The sequence below is a fragment of the Schistocerca cancellata genome, chromosome 6 (assembly GCF_023864275.1).
Source record: "Schistocerca cancellata isolate TAMUIC-IGC-003103 chromosome 6, iqSchCanc2.1, whole genome shotgun sequence".
Classification (NCBI taxonomy): domain Eukaryota; kingdom Metazoa; phylum Arthropoda; class Insecta; order Orthoptera; family Acrididae; genus Schistocerca; species Schistocerca cancellata.
In genome coordinates this window covers 263764336-263778769 of record NC_064631.1, presented here as the reverse complement: position 1 = coordinate 263778769, position 14434 = coordinate 263764336, and the positions used below count along the sequence as shown (strand labels likewise).

Sequence of the window (14434 nt, the reverse complement as noted above, 5' to 3'; positions counted from 1 at the left end):
CCTCCAATATAGCTGACAATGTCAGGTAACGATCAAAATCCTAATTTTATTCTTATTTCTGTATTTCGCTTTCGACTTGGTCTTATTTATCGTGCGACATCTCTGAGACATCACATTTCCGCACTCCAGATTCTTGGTGTGTCCTTCTTTGCTATTATCCAAGTGTGGCTTCCATACGCTGCAGCTGCTATGTGTTGCTTCTGTATATGGAGACATGTCAAGACCCCTAATTCTACAAATAGGGATAACCCATTTGGAGCGAGGATTATCAAGACTATCATTCAAAAAAGGGAATAGGGTAAACAGCTCTTTTATTGTCGTACACAAGGAAACAGCTTTCATTTACAAAAGTTTGTTCTGCCACGCACTTACACAACGATGCCATATTGTTTCCACTGGGCGCCATTCTTCTTCTTGAATTCGCCCTGTGGATCGAAAACGTCCAGGACCTGCTGCCACTCCTTCGGTTTATTGTTGGAAATGTAGGCCATGAACCTGAACACCTTCAGATCTTCGTCCGTGCAGCTGTTGCACCCTTCCTGCACCAAATTCCAAATGGTATCTGCAAAAATTAAAGAGCGTTAACAGCGCATGACTCTTACGTAAACATGTAAGCATATAAAAAATATCTATTGCGTTTCCAGTAAGTTCGTCATTGCGGTTGGACTGCACTGGGCTGTAATCTCACTCACGTGACATCCCAGCCTTGAAGTTGTCAAATGCAGTAGCTGACTATAGCTGAAAAAAAGTAATTCTGAACCACATAAAAGAATTTACTTGAGCTGTGTTCAGTCCAACGCTAATCGATCTACTGTAATAGAATTTACTTTGTCACAAAATAGTCTGTAAGTACGTATTTCTAAGATACTACAGAGAGCAACATATTATCTGTCTACCGATGTCAGAGAAGACTTGCTGTAAGTGCTGTATTAGCTGGTGTTATCTGTATTATCTGTAGCCAAGGACGAAGTCGAAGAGTCGTTGGCTGGTGTGGATCTTCGAACAGTCTAGCCTCGGACGAGGAAAGAACAGAGTATCTGCTGTAGAGATGGGGGATCCGCTCCTGAACTGATTCACAGAGTTGAATCTTTCAAAGGAGTGAACAATCAGTGATTCAGAAAAAAAGAACGGTAGCTCCAAACGTTTCCCACAGCAGAGAGAGAGAGAGAGAGAGAGAGAGAGAGAGAGAGAGAGAGACAGAGAGTCGGAGCAGATCAGCGGGGCCTCTGCTGGTCAGAGCACACTGCGTGCCACACAACACAGCCAGCGCCTGCCTCTGCCCTGCTTCTGCTTTGGCTGCCTGCATTGTGCAGTGCTCCATTGGATTTTGTGTTTCACATATGCCGTGCCGTCTCTGTGCTTCCTCTGTCTGGCGCACCTTAACTTAGCATCGCACTCCGTCGGTGATCGTTTCAGTCACACGTCCTGCCCTCTGGGCAGTTGACGCGAGCAACAGAACAGAGAGCCTCCTAGCGGAGAACATAAGAACTACTTGCAACAACCTGCTCGCAAGAGAACGGACGATTTGTCTCGGAGAGGGTGACTGGTGGCCGTTCACCGCTCCCCCCCACACTCAGAACTCGCCCGCTCAATGCTCACCCCACCGTTCTCAACTCTAACCAGAGCGTTAAGCAAAGCAACTCAGGTGTCGTCACTCTGGTCTCTGTGGTCTTAGTTCACGCAGTAATACAGCTCATGGCTCGACCTGCTTGACTTAGCGCCTCTGCATCGGGGTTTGTCTATACTGGATATTGTTCTTCGTAGTAATACTGGTATGTATATTACATAATTATGTTATGTATACATCATTTGTTTTTATTTTATGTTTATTTGTTTAAACCGATCAGATGAGGTTCCTGACGACTCCTCTTACTATAGGATTTTTTATTATGGACACTCGAATTTACGCTTCAATTACGAGCGAACCGATAAACGTATCGCAAAATGTGATACACCAATATTTTCCTTGTTTTATTCTGCGTAAGGCTATATGCAGCACTTTGGTCTGACAGTCAAATTTATATATTTTTTTCTTATTGTAGTACGGATTTTGCGATTTTAGGCGTCTTCGGAAGGAAATGTTCACTTTAAAAATATATGGCTTGTGATGTATTTGTACGAGGTTAATGAAATTTTAATACATTATAGCCAAATACATTGTTAATGTAAATCTCAAGTTGCAACGTTTTCCGATCACCCAAAAAACCACGATAGTGCAAAATAAATTAATAATCAAAAACTTTGTCATATCATAGAAATTTCAATAAACAATACAAAATTCTTACTCGTTATCTGTGTTACTTCAAAATAGAATCAATTAAGATCAAAATACAGGTATAGCACTGGAATAAACCAAGTTTAAAGGGCAATGTGCCTTCCATTTATTTTCTATTGTGAATGAGTTGTGAGTCATGGAAAAAGAGCTAGTTCATTTCAGGGAGTGAACAGTTCTGATCCGATCTCTGAAAAGAACAGTTTTCCCATCTCTAATCTGCTGGAGTGGGTCCTCTGTCATGAAGATGCGACCAGTGTGTGATGCGGGCAGTATCGAGCTACAGGCAATGACTGCCGGCTGGCTGTCTGTTTCCCTTTCACACTGCCGTGTATGGACCACGGCGCGCTGATGGATGTTATTCCTATTACTTTCCGATAAGGATGGGTCCAAAAGTGCCAGAATTGTGCTAGTGTGATTCTCAGTTGAGCTTGCAAGAGGATAAATAACCGCCACGCCAGTGTGGCTGGATTTGAAGTTGTTGTCTGTTCGCCTTGATTCACTGTGCACCCTATTCTGACTAAGGCTATTTACTCTGTTTTTCTCTTTGCTGCTGTGGGATGGTACAGCAGTGTGGAATTTGAAGTTCAAATGGTTCAAATGGCTCTGAGCACTATGGGACTTAACATCTGAGGTCATCAGTATCCTAGAACTTAGAACTACTTAAACCTAACTAACCTAAGGACATCACACACATCCATTCCCGAGGCAGGATTCTAACCTGCGACTGTAGTGGTAGCGCGGTTCCAAACTGAAGCGCCTAGAACCGCTCGGCGACAACGAACGGCTGAATTTGAAGTTTTTGTCTATTTGCCTTGCTTCACCGTGCATTCTGTTCTGGAAGAGGCTGTTACTCTGTTTTCTTCTGTACTGCTGTGGAGTAGTATTGCAGTGTGAAGTGTACATAGAGTGTGGTTCATCAGTGTTTGAGCGACATTGTTTGGCAGACATTGTTGTTGATCGGTGTACAGGCATCGTTGTTCTAAGTTCCTGTTGTGGTTTATTATGACGCTGTCATTTTTAGTTGTCACTTCCGTCCTGTTTGTCATCGGTTGAGAGGGTCTAATGTTGACTCCTAGCATGAGATCGTATTAGGTTTGGTTCTGAACGTTAGTGTATTTGTCTCTAGTATAAGTTACAGGCTTTTTTTGGATGTCAATATTATTCTTCGTTCGCCCCCTGTTTAAAAATGTTTATTAAGTTTGGATTTTCCTATTGATGTTGTAGCTGTGTGTCTTTTCAGTGATGTAAAGGAATGTGATGTTTGATTGAAAGTTTATTTATGAAGGTTGCCACCACTTAATTAGCTTTCGATAATTACTGCGCTTGTAGTGCAGAGATTGTATAACAGATCGAGGGAGATATGTGGGAACTATCGATCTAACGCTGCCACCGTTATACGTATTAAAGTTTAGTCTACTTCTTGCACTAAGACTACGTGTAGGATCCATAAGTACAAAAGCCAATTGATATATGGTTATTATGTATGGTTTTCGAGTTGTGTGTTCAAGAGTGATTTTAAAAGAAGTGGAGGGCTAACTTTTAAATGCTTTTAGTGATTTGCAAGGAGAAAGTGTATTTTCTTTGTTGCCAAATCTGATGGATACACAGATGGCTATAAAACTCTGTTATGACCGACGATTGTGAAATCGCTCATACCATGAAATGTAATATGCTTAATGTGTCATTATCACTAGATGATTAAATTTATAAAATTAGAAACCAAGGTCGATTGATTTGAAATACTTTACTTCATGACCAGATTCGACAGTACCTAGCTCTCATCCTCAGATTCTCGGATCTCCCAGAAATATAATTACACATCAGTCTCGTCGACTTACTGAGACTGGTGTGTAATTATATTTCTGGAAGATCCGATAATCTGAGGATGAGAGCTAGCTCCTGTCGAAACTGGTCATGAAGTAAACTATTTCACATCAAGCGACCTCGGCTTCTAGTATTATAAATTATAACATTAGATCGCCTCAACAACATGTGTAAATAATGATGACTTGAATTGTGCCCAATAAAACGACCAGCACGCTCCGCTCCATACCCCTACGCTCACTGCCGGCCCAATATTTGTCTGGAGTTTGTGAAATCACATGGCTCTATGATATAAGGATCATCTGTTGTCAACACTAAGGTTGGTTTGAACACTACAGTGCTCAGCTATAGGTGTTCCTACTGAAGGAAAATGCTCTTCCCACCCTCCGGCCTTTGAGATGACTTAACCTGAACTGCTTGACATTTTTACATACAAAAATAATTCCCAGAGAGTAGAGAAGCGATGACTGGACCGACTGAGGCAAGCACTGTGACCCGTTACATTTCAAGCCATGCACTTGTTGAAAAAGCTGCCGAATCCCACTTGCTCGACAGAGAAGAGTGTATTCCTGGTGGCCTAGCGGTAAAGCACGTGCCTGGAAACCGAGAGATCGCGGACCCGAATGCTGGCTGGACGACGGAAACTTTTGGTTTGCCTTTAAGCTAGCCTTGACCTATTAACGGTGTGAGGAGACCCAGGAACGACACATACTTCTGATTCCTCCTAATGGTGTAGACCCCCTTTCTCGGATTAACAATGTCGGGTAGGTTAGGGACACGCATGTCGTTGAATAGCGTCCAGCCTCCATTGGTCCAAGCCTATTACATAATCAGATTTTCCCTTCAAGGAGTATTCAAACTACGGTAGTTCTAAATCTCACAAAACGATGTAATCTTCAGGAAGGACTGCATTAAATGCATGTCCACTTTCCTGCATTTGATTCATCTAGTAACAATAAAGAAATGAAGCATAAATTTGAACAAAGCTATCAAAATAGAGAACGCTTGCGACTACTTTACAAAAATGTGCGTCAATTAATCACTGAATCGAGTGTGCGTCGACGAAGTATGTACGTCTATGAGCTGTGTGTGTGGCTTTTGTACAGAATAGTCAACTGTTAGTGCCATTTCTTTGCAGACAGACATTCTGGGAGCCGTATACATTAAGCTCGGTTTCAAACAGAAGAGAAATTTCGAAACTATTCCGATGTGAATGTGTTGTAGTACCAAATAACCTAACCAAATAAACAAATTATGACCTGGCATGTTGTAGCCAACTTTAGGCAGCAAGAAATATTTTCGTTCTTTTGTAGTTGGGTTTTCAGGTTTTCAAGTTGATCTACAGAAATTTACCTTTAGTTATTGAAACTCTCAAGGGGGCCATAACTTTGTGAAATATACTGTTTCTCAAACTCAAAGTAATACTCCGTCTAGCTGGCTGTTCCTTTCATTACTTCAGCAGTGAAGTTACTGCATTAAGTACGAAGGCTACCCACAAAGTACATTACGTTTTCGTTTGTGTCCGTTAGGGGCGGGGCTAGCGCGGCCATCTTGGTGTCATGGCATTCCGCCGCTCAGTCGGCATCCTGTCGTGCTAGTGAGAGGTTCGTGCTGTACTCCGTTGAGTTACTGTGACAGTTTGAAATGTCAGCGTTAATTGAAAATGCCGCGAAGTGTGAAGTGCGTGCTGTAATAAGGTTTCTGACTGCAAAAAACTGTACACAGATAGAAATCTATCGGCAGCTTTGTGAAGTGTATGGGGACAACATAATCACTGAAGGTGGAGTGCGTCAATGGGTCATAAAATTTAAAAATGGCCGAACTAACGTTCATGACGAAGAGCGAAGTGGAAGACACAGCATAGTGACTGCCGAACTTGTCGAAAATGTCGATGCCGCGGTCCGTGAAAACCGTAATTTCACAATAACGGAACTCTCTATGAGTTTTCCACAAATTTCACGAAGTTTGTTGCAAGAAATCATTACCGAAAAGCTTGGTTACCACAAGTTTTATGCAAGATGGATACCAAAAATCTTGACAGAGATTCACAAAAATCAGCGAATGGCTGCAGCGTTAACGTTTTTGGACGCTTACGAGAAAGATAGCGACTCATTACTCGATCGCATCGTTACTGGTGACGAAACATGGGCTAAGCATGTGAACTGCGAGACACAATTGCAGTCAATGCAATGGGGGCCCACAAATTCCCCCAAAAACCCAAGAAATGCATGCAGACAATGTCGGCAAGGAAGGTGATGGCGACTGTCTTTTGGGACAGAAAAGGTGTGATTTTTGTGGATTTCCTGGAAAGAGGCACTACAATTAACTCTCAAAGGTATTGCCAAACTCTGCACAACCTCAGAAGAGCAATACAAAACAAGCTCAGGGGAAAGTTGGGCTCAAAGATCTTGCTGATTCACGACAACGCCCAGGCCCACACGCCAAATGCCACTCGTGAAGTTCTCGAATCTTTTAAGTGGGAGTTGTTTCCTCATCCGCCGTACAGTCCCGACCTGGCACCGAGCGACTTCCACTTATTCCCAGCAATGAAGAAGTGGTTGACTATGCAGCATTTTGATGACGACGCACAGCTTCAAGAAGTGGTAACCACGTGGTTGAAGGCGCAGGCGTCCGAATTTTACGACGAAGGAATTTCCAAGCTCGTCCATCGCTACGATAAGTGCCTTAATTTAAATGGTAACTATGTAGAAAAGTAGTATTTAAGTGTGGCTTGCATCTGTATATAGTAAAAAAGATTTCCAATACTTTATTTATTTTTAATTCCAAAACATAATGTACTTTGTGGATAGCCCTCGTAGGTTCACTTACCGATAAATATGATTTAAATATAGTTACCCAGTAAATTAAAAGAACGCCAGTTCACCATATGATATCAGTTACATCTTTTACAGAGTGCTAAAATACCTGCTTCATGTTCATATCCACATCATTTCTGAAGTCACTATAGCTTATCATAACAGCATAACAATAGCTTTTTCATTTTACTGGTGGGACATCCATAACTATTATATGTAATGTTCATGAGTAAAACATCCACTACAGATGTACACTTATTTATTGACTGAAGTCTTTACACTACCAAGTTTCGCGGATCTTCTGGGGTACTGTATCCATAAGTAGTATGTCGAAGTGTCGATGTCAAAGCTGATTTACAAGACAACAGATCTGCCGTATATGTCCCATCAGATTTTGTACCTAAAAGTGTATATTAGAGTTGAAAGGAGCTTGTTGCGCTGGCACAATATGGTTTTCATTCTCAGGATCCATGTGTGGCTCTGACATGGACGCTTCGACCTACAATTTATAGATGTACTTGAATTTGAGGCGTACAACTGTAGCGGATGTTTTAATCGTAAACAATAGTTTTTGTAAGCTGAAGTGCAGACATATGTACACTACCTACTACGACAGAAAAGTGTCGAAAGAAACGCTTGATGTTTTGAACTTACATTTTATGGTGACAGAGTGAGAGTCACAGTACTTGTAGTCGTCGTCGCCAAAGACGCAGCGCATGGTGTCTCGGAAGACTTTTTCGCTCTTAATTGCGCTGTCCACGTCGAGGTCTTCTGGGGCGAGGAAGATGGCCGCCACCTGCTCGGCACACACGGCGAGCACAATCGCCACGAGGAGACGATGCGCCATTGTGACGGCTGTCTGCAGGGGCCAGCAGCCGTGCGCCTCCTTTATAAGAACGACAAGCAGCTGGCCTGGAGAGCAAAGGGGCAGGCTGACGTAGGAGCCTCGTGGCGGGAGGAGGAACGAGTTCAGCGTCGGAGCTTCCCCTCTCGGAAGCCGGCGCTTTGTGCGCTACGTCTTACGTCAGTACCAACGACTGTACTAAAAAAAGGAAACAAACGGTTCATAATGTTCTGCAGGTTATATTTATATGGTCACGAACTGGCTTCGGCTTCTTAGGCCATCTTCAGGTGACGACTGAATGTCGCAAACACAGGGAAACATAATGTCCTACATACAAAGATGTTATATGTACAGGAGTTACAAAAATCACATGAATTGTTTTCACATAGGAATATATTAGATTTTTTGATCCATTAACTTAAGAGAAGTGAGGGGAACAAATATTTGACGCGGAAATACATTTAATAACTGACGAGACATAAGATGAATTTACTTTTGGAATCTAGTATTTGTAACGAATACTAAATTTAACAAGGGGCAAAAAGGAAATTGAGTCTAATCATTTAATACTAAGCTGGCATTCCGTGTCGTTTATTTATTGATTTTCATTACTTCTTGCAGGGTAATTTTTAAGCTTTTCTTAACACAATGTAATGTTGCAAATTTTTGTGCGTACATACTGAAGAAAACTTGAACTGGAAGAAAATTATTTCTGAGCTTCTCAAACAATTAAGTTCACCTACTTTTACTTTTTACACAATTGGTGACCTTGGAAACAGACATATCAGTCTTCTGACATATTTAAAATATTTCCTCTCTATAATGTCGTACGGAATGATCCTCTGGGGTAACTCGTCAGTTAGAAAGAAAGTATTGATTGAAGAAAAGCGAGCAATAAGAATAATATGTGGTGTTTACCCACAGATGTCATGTAGGTACCTCTTCAATGAAGCAGGCATTTTAACTGCTCCGTCGCAACACATATTTTCGTTAGTAAAATTCGTCATAAATAATCCATCACAATTTGAGAAGAACATTGTTTTACATACCTAGAACACGAGAAGGAAAAGTAACCTTTATTACCCATTGTTAAAGCTGTCAGTGGCTCAGAGGAGAGTTCAATATGCAGCAACAAAAATTTTTGATCATTTTCCCAGTATCATAAAATTTCTGACAGGGAGCGAAGCAAGTTTTAAATCTAATGTAAAATCATTTGTCCTAGACAGCTATTTCTATTCTATTGACGAATTTGTACTTGAAAGTTGTTAGCCACTAAAAGGAAAAACTTGTTTTTAAGTGTAGTTTCATGAGTTGGAACAATGTGACAATGTGTTCATTAATGCTAAGCTAATCATACACACATAACCTGTAAACTGACTCGATCCACATCATTTGGACAAAAGAATCGTTCAGATGATTTATGGAAAATGTAACTAAGCAACTTCTTCGTCATATGAACGGTTTTCTGTTAAAAGATGATGAACAAAAGTTGAAACTTTCTTCTCTAATCTCCAGTGTCTGTCATGTTCTTATAGCTTACCTTCTACGACTGCACCTAACTGACCAACATACACTATACTTTTCACACTGCTTGCATACGGTTTTGTACGCACCACTCTGTGGCAAGTTTCCGTTCCTATTTACTACTGACTAAAAATGTTGATATACTGTTGATATTACTACATAAAATGCTGGACTTTAGTTGTGAGACTAACGTTTTTTGCAACATTGATTGAAAAGCTGTCACTATGGAGCAAGTCAAGAGGAAAGATATATGCTTTGAGAGGTGAAAGTATCAATGATTCTGAAAAAACCTTATATGAACATATGCCCTGTTCTTCACATTTTGCGAGGAAACTAATGGAAACAATGGGAGACAGGATAAATACAGGTGATAGTAATGAAACAGTGTGATCCGAATACTCTGCTTAACTGTGTGCATATCCTCACAAAAGATGTTCAAAAAGTCCGCCGTCAACTGCAAAGTATTTCGAGCTCTTGTAGACATGTTTCTTGCTGATCTGAGCTCATTCGTAAGGAACGCAGTAATCTACATATTTTGCATCAATAACACGCGCAACTCTCATTTGAGGGCAGATGAAAATCTGCACGCTTCTATGGAAACAACTTTTCAAAGACGTTTCTCAGTGAACGTGCGGTGCGGTATTGCCGACGACCAACTTATAGGTCCAGTTGTTTTAGACAGCCGTCTTTGATTTCCTTCAAACTGAGTAACCACAGTACAAGAAGGATATCCCTTTGGCAACACGACGTCATATGTTCTTTCAGCGCGACTGACTGTAGTGATTTTCAAAAAAACTGTATGGCGGATACGCTTAGGAAAAGGGCGTATGTTCATTTGATGGTTCAAATGGCTCTGAGCACTATGGGACTTAACATCTTAGGTAATCAGTCCCGTAGACTTAGAACTACTTAATCCTAACTAACCTAAGGACATCACACACATCCATGCCCGAGGCAGGATTCGAACCTGCGACCGTAGCAACAGCGCGGTTCCGGACTGAAGCGCCTAGAACCGCTCGGGCACAGCAGTCGGCTGTTCAATTGATGTTTTTCTTCAGAATCGCCAATACTATCACCCCTCCTGACTCACTCCGTAGACGGGATTTTGTACCAGGGTTTATGACTACTGATTGCTGTTAACCAGCGTAGAGGAGTGGTGACATTTTACTCTTTTTTTCTCGTAGTATATTATCAGTTAGGCCAGAGCTATGCTGTAAGCGATACATTTGATGGTCTGTAGTTCTGTTTGAAAAGCTGATTAAAGATACGAGGCGATGCACCAATGAATAGAAAGCTGCCAGTTTCTGGCTGTGTGGATGTCGGGAGCTTATATAGATTATCTTAGCTGTAGCTACGTTTTTCTGTAAATGTTAAATAGGTGTCCAATTTTTCTAATGTCTGTATAAAGGTCCGATAAATTTATAGAAGAGCCTCAGTTTTCATACGTCGCGAGCTTCAATTTTATAATAAAGTAGCTAGTGGTGCCTGCCCACAAAGTCATCAACATAGCTGAACCAGTACTTAATCGTGCATTGCAATGGCTCTTTCTGTAAATAATTTGTTCGAAATTTTTCGCGAAAATTTTAGGTAGAGTAGGACTATGAGGTGAACTCAGATTCCTTGGGAGTGATAGCATTCACATTCACAAGTAGGGATATCTCACTCAATTACCAGTCGTACAAATTAGGTGCGTTGATAAAAGGTTCCTATCATATGACACACATACTGTGACTAATGCCGTGCATGACAAACCAGCCGTGTTTTCCAATGTAGGATTCCGTTGACTTGTCGCCTTGTCATCAAATGTCTGCTATTCCCATTCGAAACCCACTTCCTTTCGGCTGCTCATAATGTTCAAATGTGTGTGGATTCCTATGGGACCAAACAGCTGAGTTCATCGGTCCGTAGACTTACACACTACTTATACTAAATTATAGTAAGAACAACACACACACCCATGCCCGAGGGAGGACTCGAACCTCCGGCGGGAGGGCCCGCGCAGTCAGTGACCTGGCGCTTCTGACCGCGCGGCCACTCCGCGCGGCCTTTCGGCTGTTAATAGGGTATTGTCATAATTGGCCCCTAAATTACACCTCGCTGTTGCAAACGGACGTTACACCACGACACAGACATAAATTTGAATAAAGCGAACAGCGAAAAAACAAAAAACAAACAAAATTGGCACGAGGGAAGTTTGATCTTGACCCACCCACTTGATAAACACCGCAACCACTTAACCACAACGCCATTACTGTTCAAAATTTCTCTCTATTACACTTCTTGGACCGTTCACTGTTTCTATTTTGATTTTTTTTCACAGCTCAGTATACCTTCTTCGTGTTTTCATACTTGATCTGTGTTCAGTTTTTTACGGGCTATCACTAAATCTGAGGGGGTCCGATGGGGAGTTTCCTTTGTAAGAAGACGGAATCCCATTAGTGACCAAATATATATAATTTTGCAGAACACTGCGAAGTTTCTTTCTTTTTTCCTATTTAATATTATTATCGTGTTCTGACATGCAGAAAATTGAGTTAATGTCACCAGCGTGTTAGCTCGTAATAGTGCGAAAGCATAGCTCCTTAGCGCTTGACATCGTTTCATATTTCGCAACTTTATTTTCGCGCAGGAAACGACAAATATCTCGAAGAGCTACGCAGGTGCGGTCATTGTAATTGCTTGATGAGGTCCACGGTACTGAGCAAATACCACTGACCACTTATTCCTCCACTCTTCCGTAATTTCATTGCACAGCACTTCCGGAAGGCAAGTGGTTTACTCATTGCTCCCACAACATTAATACCGGTTTATCCGTCTGGTAGCTCGTCAGGTTTTCACAAGAGGCTGAATGCTCTCACTGTAATCCTAGATGAAAGAAAAATTTCTTGCCAGTAGTGGATTGGTCGCACATGTCGACCAAAGTTAAGGGGCAAGCCCCAAGGAAAGACTACCACGCAAGTAGGCTACTACTCAGTTTGTAAAACTTCAGTTCCGCGGGATGTGTTTTATAAGGTGATATTTAATTACCTGTTTAAATACATTTTCTCAATATTGAGAGATTCGGAACTGAAATACTAAAAGAAGATAATTGTTTGGATACTGTGTAAATAATACGTGGAAGGAGTAAGAGTTTAACTGCATGCATATGGGACAAAAGTTTGCTACACTAAGTCAGAGAACACTAATCTTACAGAAAAACAAAAGAACACATCAGCTATTTGTAAGTAAATTAGCAACAGCAGCATAAACCTTCTTCACTGTGGAAGACTTTCCACTTTTATCAAGCAAAAAAACCTGAATGGCAAGACAAATCAGGAAAAGTCTTTCGTAGAACTGATCAGCTAATTGTATTAGTTAATAAGAAAAGATATTAGCATACCTTAAATAGTATTGTAATAGACTTCACATTCATAGTGATGTGATATTTGATTGTGGCCTTTTCTTTCGGCGGTAGGGTCATGTCTGTTTCAACAACAGAAAGATCATAAAGAAAAAGAACGAAATGCGTGTTTCTAAAAGTGATTCAGTAGAAGAATATATAACAAATTTTATGACCAAAGGAAAGAATGAAGAAATATTAATGCGTGAGAAAAGCTTTAGAGGTGTAGGATATTCTCAAATGAAGGAGAGAGAAGTGGATCGGATTTACTATAAATTGAAAGCTTGCTGAAAACTGTAGTTGGAGATATAGTGGGTGAAAAAAAACAAAAATGAAGTAGAGTAAAAGGCACGTGCATACAACAGATACTGACCGTTGCAGAGGTAGTATATGGTCAACAAACTACGATAAAGGGATACTCGTACGTACCGACCTAGGTTTGACCGTAGTGGGAGAAGAACTTTTATCCCATACATTTTCTTTGTGGATTTCTAGATTTCTCAACGAAACGTTTGATCGTGTACATCGTAAGCGACACATACATATCCAACTGATATCTCTTTAGTTATAGGCTGACTTTCAGCTTACCACAAAGACACAAAGTAAATATTTAATTTTCTCGTGTTCGACAAAAACTGTTGACGCGGCATCGCTCTGACTGTTTAAAGCAGAAGAAATGAGGTAGTTCAAAGACAGACAGCGATCACAAGACTAATTTCATTCAGTCACGGACTTTCGCCTTAGAAATCTTTCTCAGTTCCGTTACGGTGAAAGATATCCCTACTCCAATTCAGTGAACGTTGGGAACGGATGAGGATCCCGCATTGCTGTTATGGTGGAAGATACCTGTAACCTATTACAAGGACTTATCGGTTTCGTGTTTCGCGTGTATGACAATTATCTTTAGCATACCTGGAATCGTTGACATCAGCATTCATGGAATTCTCTCCCCCTCCCCCATTTCGCGAAATTCTCTACCCACCTCTGTTTCCCCTCTCCCCAAAAACGTCATGTATTTGTAGCGACGCAGTCATGCTCACAGCCAATTGCGTTGGATCCTTGGGGCAACGACGCTTTAGCCAGTGGCGTGCAAGCTCAGGTGCCCCCCACCCTTCTAGAAATTTTAATATTTATAACTGTATTGCGCAAGCACCATAATTTGCCGTATGACGTTGTGGTGAGATGACCAGCAAGAAGAGCCGCCAGCAACAGCGATCAGCCAGACAGAAGGAGTCTGACATTAACTACTTGTCATTTCACTTTGCGTGAGGGCAGCAGCAAGACTTAGAGAACCATTTGCTTTTGCACAGTGCCTGTCTATTTTATAGACGCACTGACCTATTGCGATAAATTAATAAAGTTATGACATACTCTGTACACACTATATATATTTATTGTGTTTATACTTAGCTTTTGTTGTTATTGCTACGGCCCCCGATCCAATGTTCACCGAGGACACACAGCTATTCTGCGACGTACTAGTACCTCAGTAGCAGTATCTACTGTTCACACGGTGTCTTCCGAATTTATTGGACCTCCTGCCGTTCAGCTACGCGATAGCATAGCTGCAGCTAGGACCTAAGTCTCAGCTAAGTGCTAGCAGAATACTGCTATTCACCAATACATACAATTTGACTGTAGGTGGACCTAAACGTGTAAATGCAGGAGTAGCACTTCACAGTCACTCAGATGTGGTGATTTAAAAGAAAGTGTTCAGTGTCTTAGACCTAGACTGCATGGTACAAATGGGGCTGTATGTGTAGTATGATAGA

The 14434-nt window shown here is 41.3% G+C and overlaps 1 protein-coding gene across 1 annotated transcript; it reads right to left on the bottom strand.

Moving 5' to 3' along the window:
* Nucleotides 1-294: 294 nt before the first annotated feature.
* On the bottom strand, nucleotides 295-7799 carry LOC126191482 (putative odorant-binding protein A10). Its single transcript, XM_049932365.1, has 2 exons — nucleotides 7570-7799; nucleotides 295-562 (listed from the first exon to the last, which is right to left on the bottom strand). The coding sequence occupies exons 1-2, from the start codon at nucleotides 7760-7762 to the stop codon at nucleotides 369-371; spliced, it is 387 nt and encodes a 128-aa protein (XP_049788322.1). The 5' UTR covers nucleotides 7763-7799; the 3' UTR covers nucleotides 295-368.
* Nucleotides 7800-14434: the final 6635 nt, after the last annotated feature.

What these genes read in the sequence shown, in the direction of transcription:
- LOC126191482 (XM_049932365.1), bottom strand. Translation starts at nt 7,762, where the DNA reads ATGGCGCATCGTCTCCTCGTGGCGATTGTGCTCGCCGTGTGTGCCGAG. An exon ending in TCACTCTGTCACCATAAAAT is followed by an intron (nt 563 to 7,569) that starts GTAAGTTCAAAA and finishes TAATTTTTGCAG; the next exon opens with ATACCATTTGGAATTTGGTG.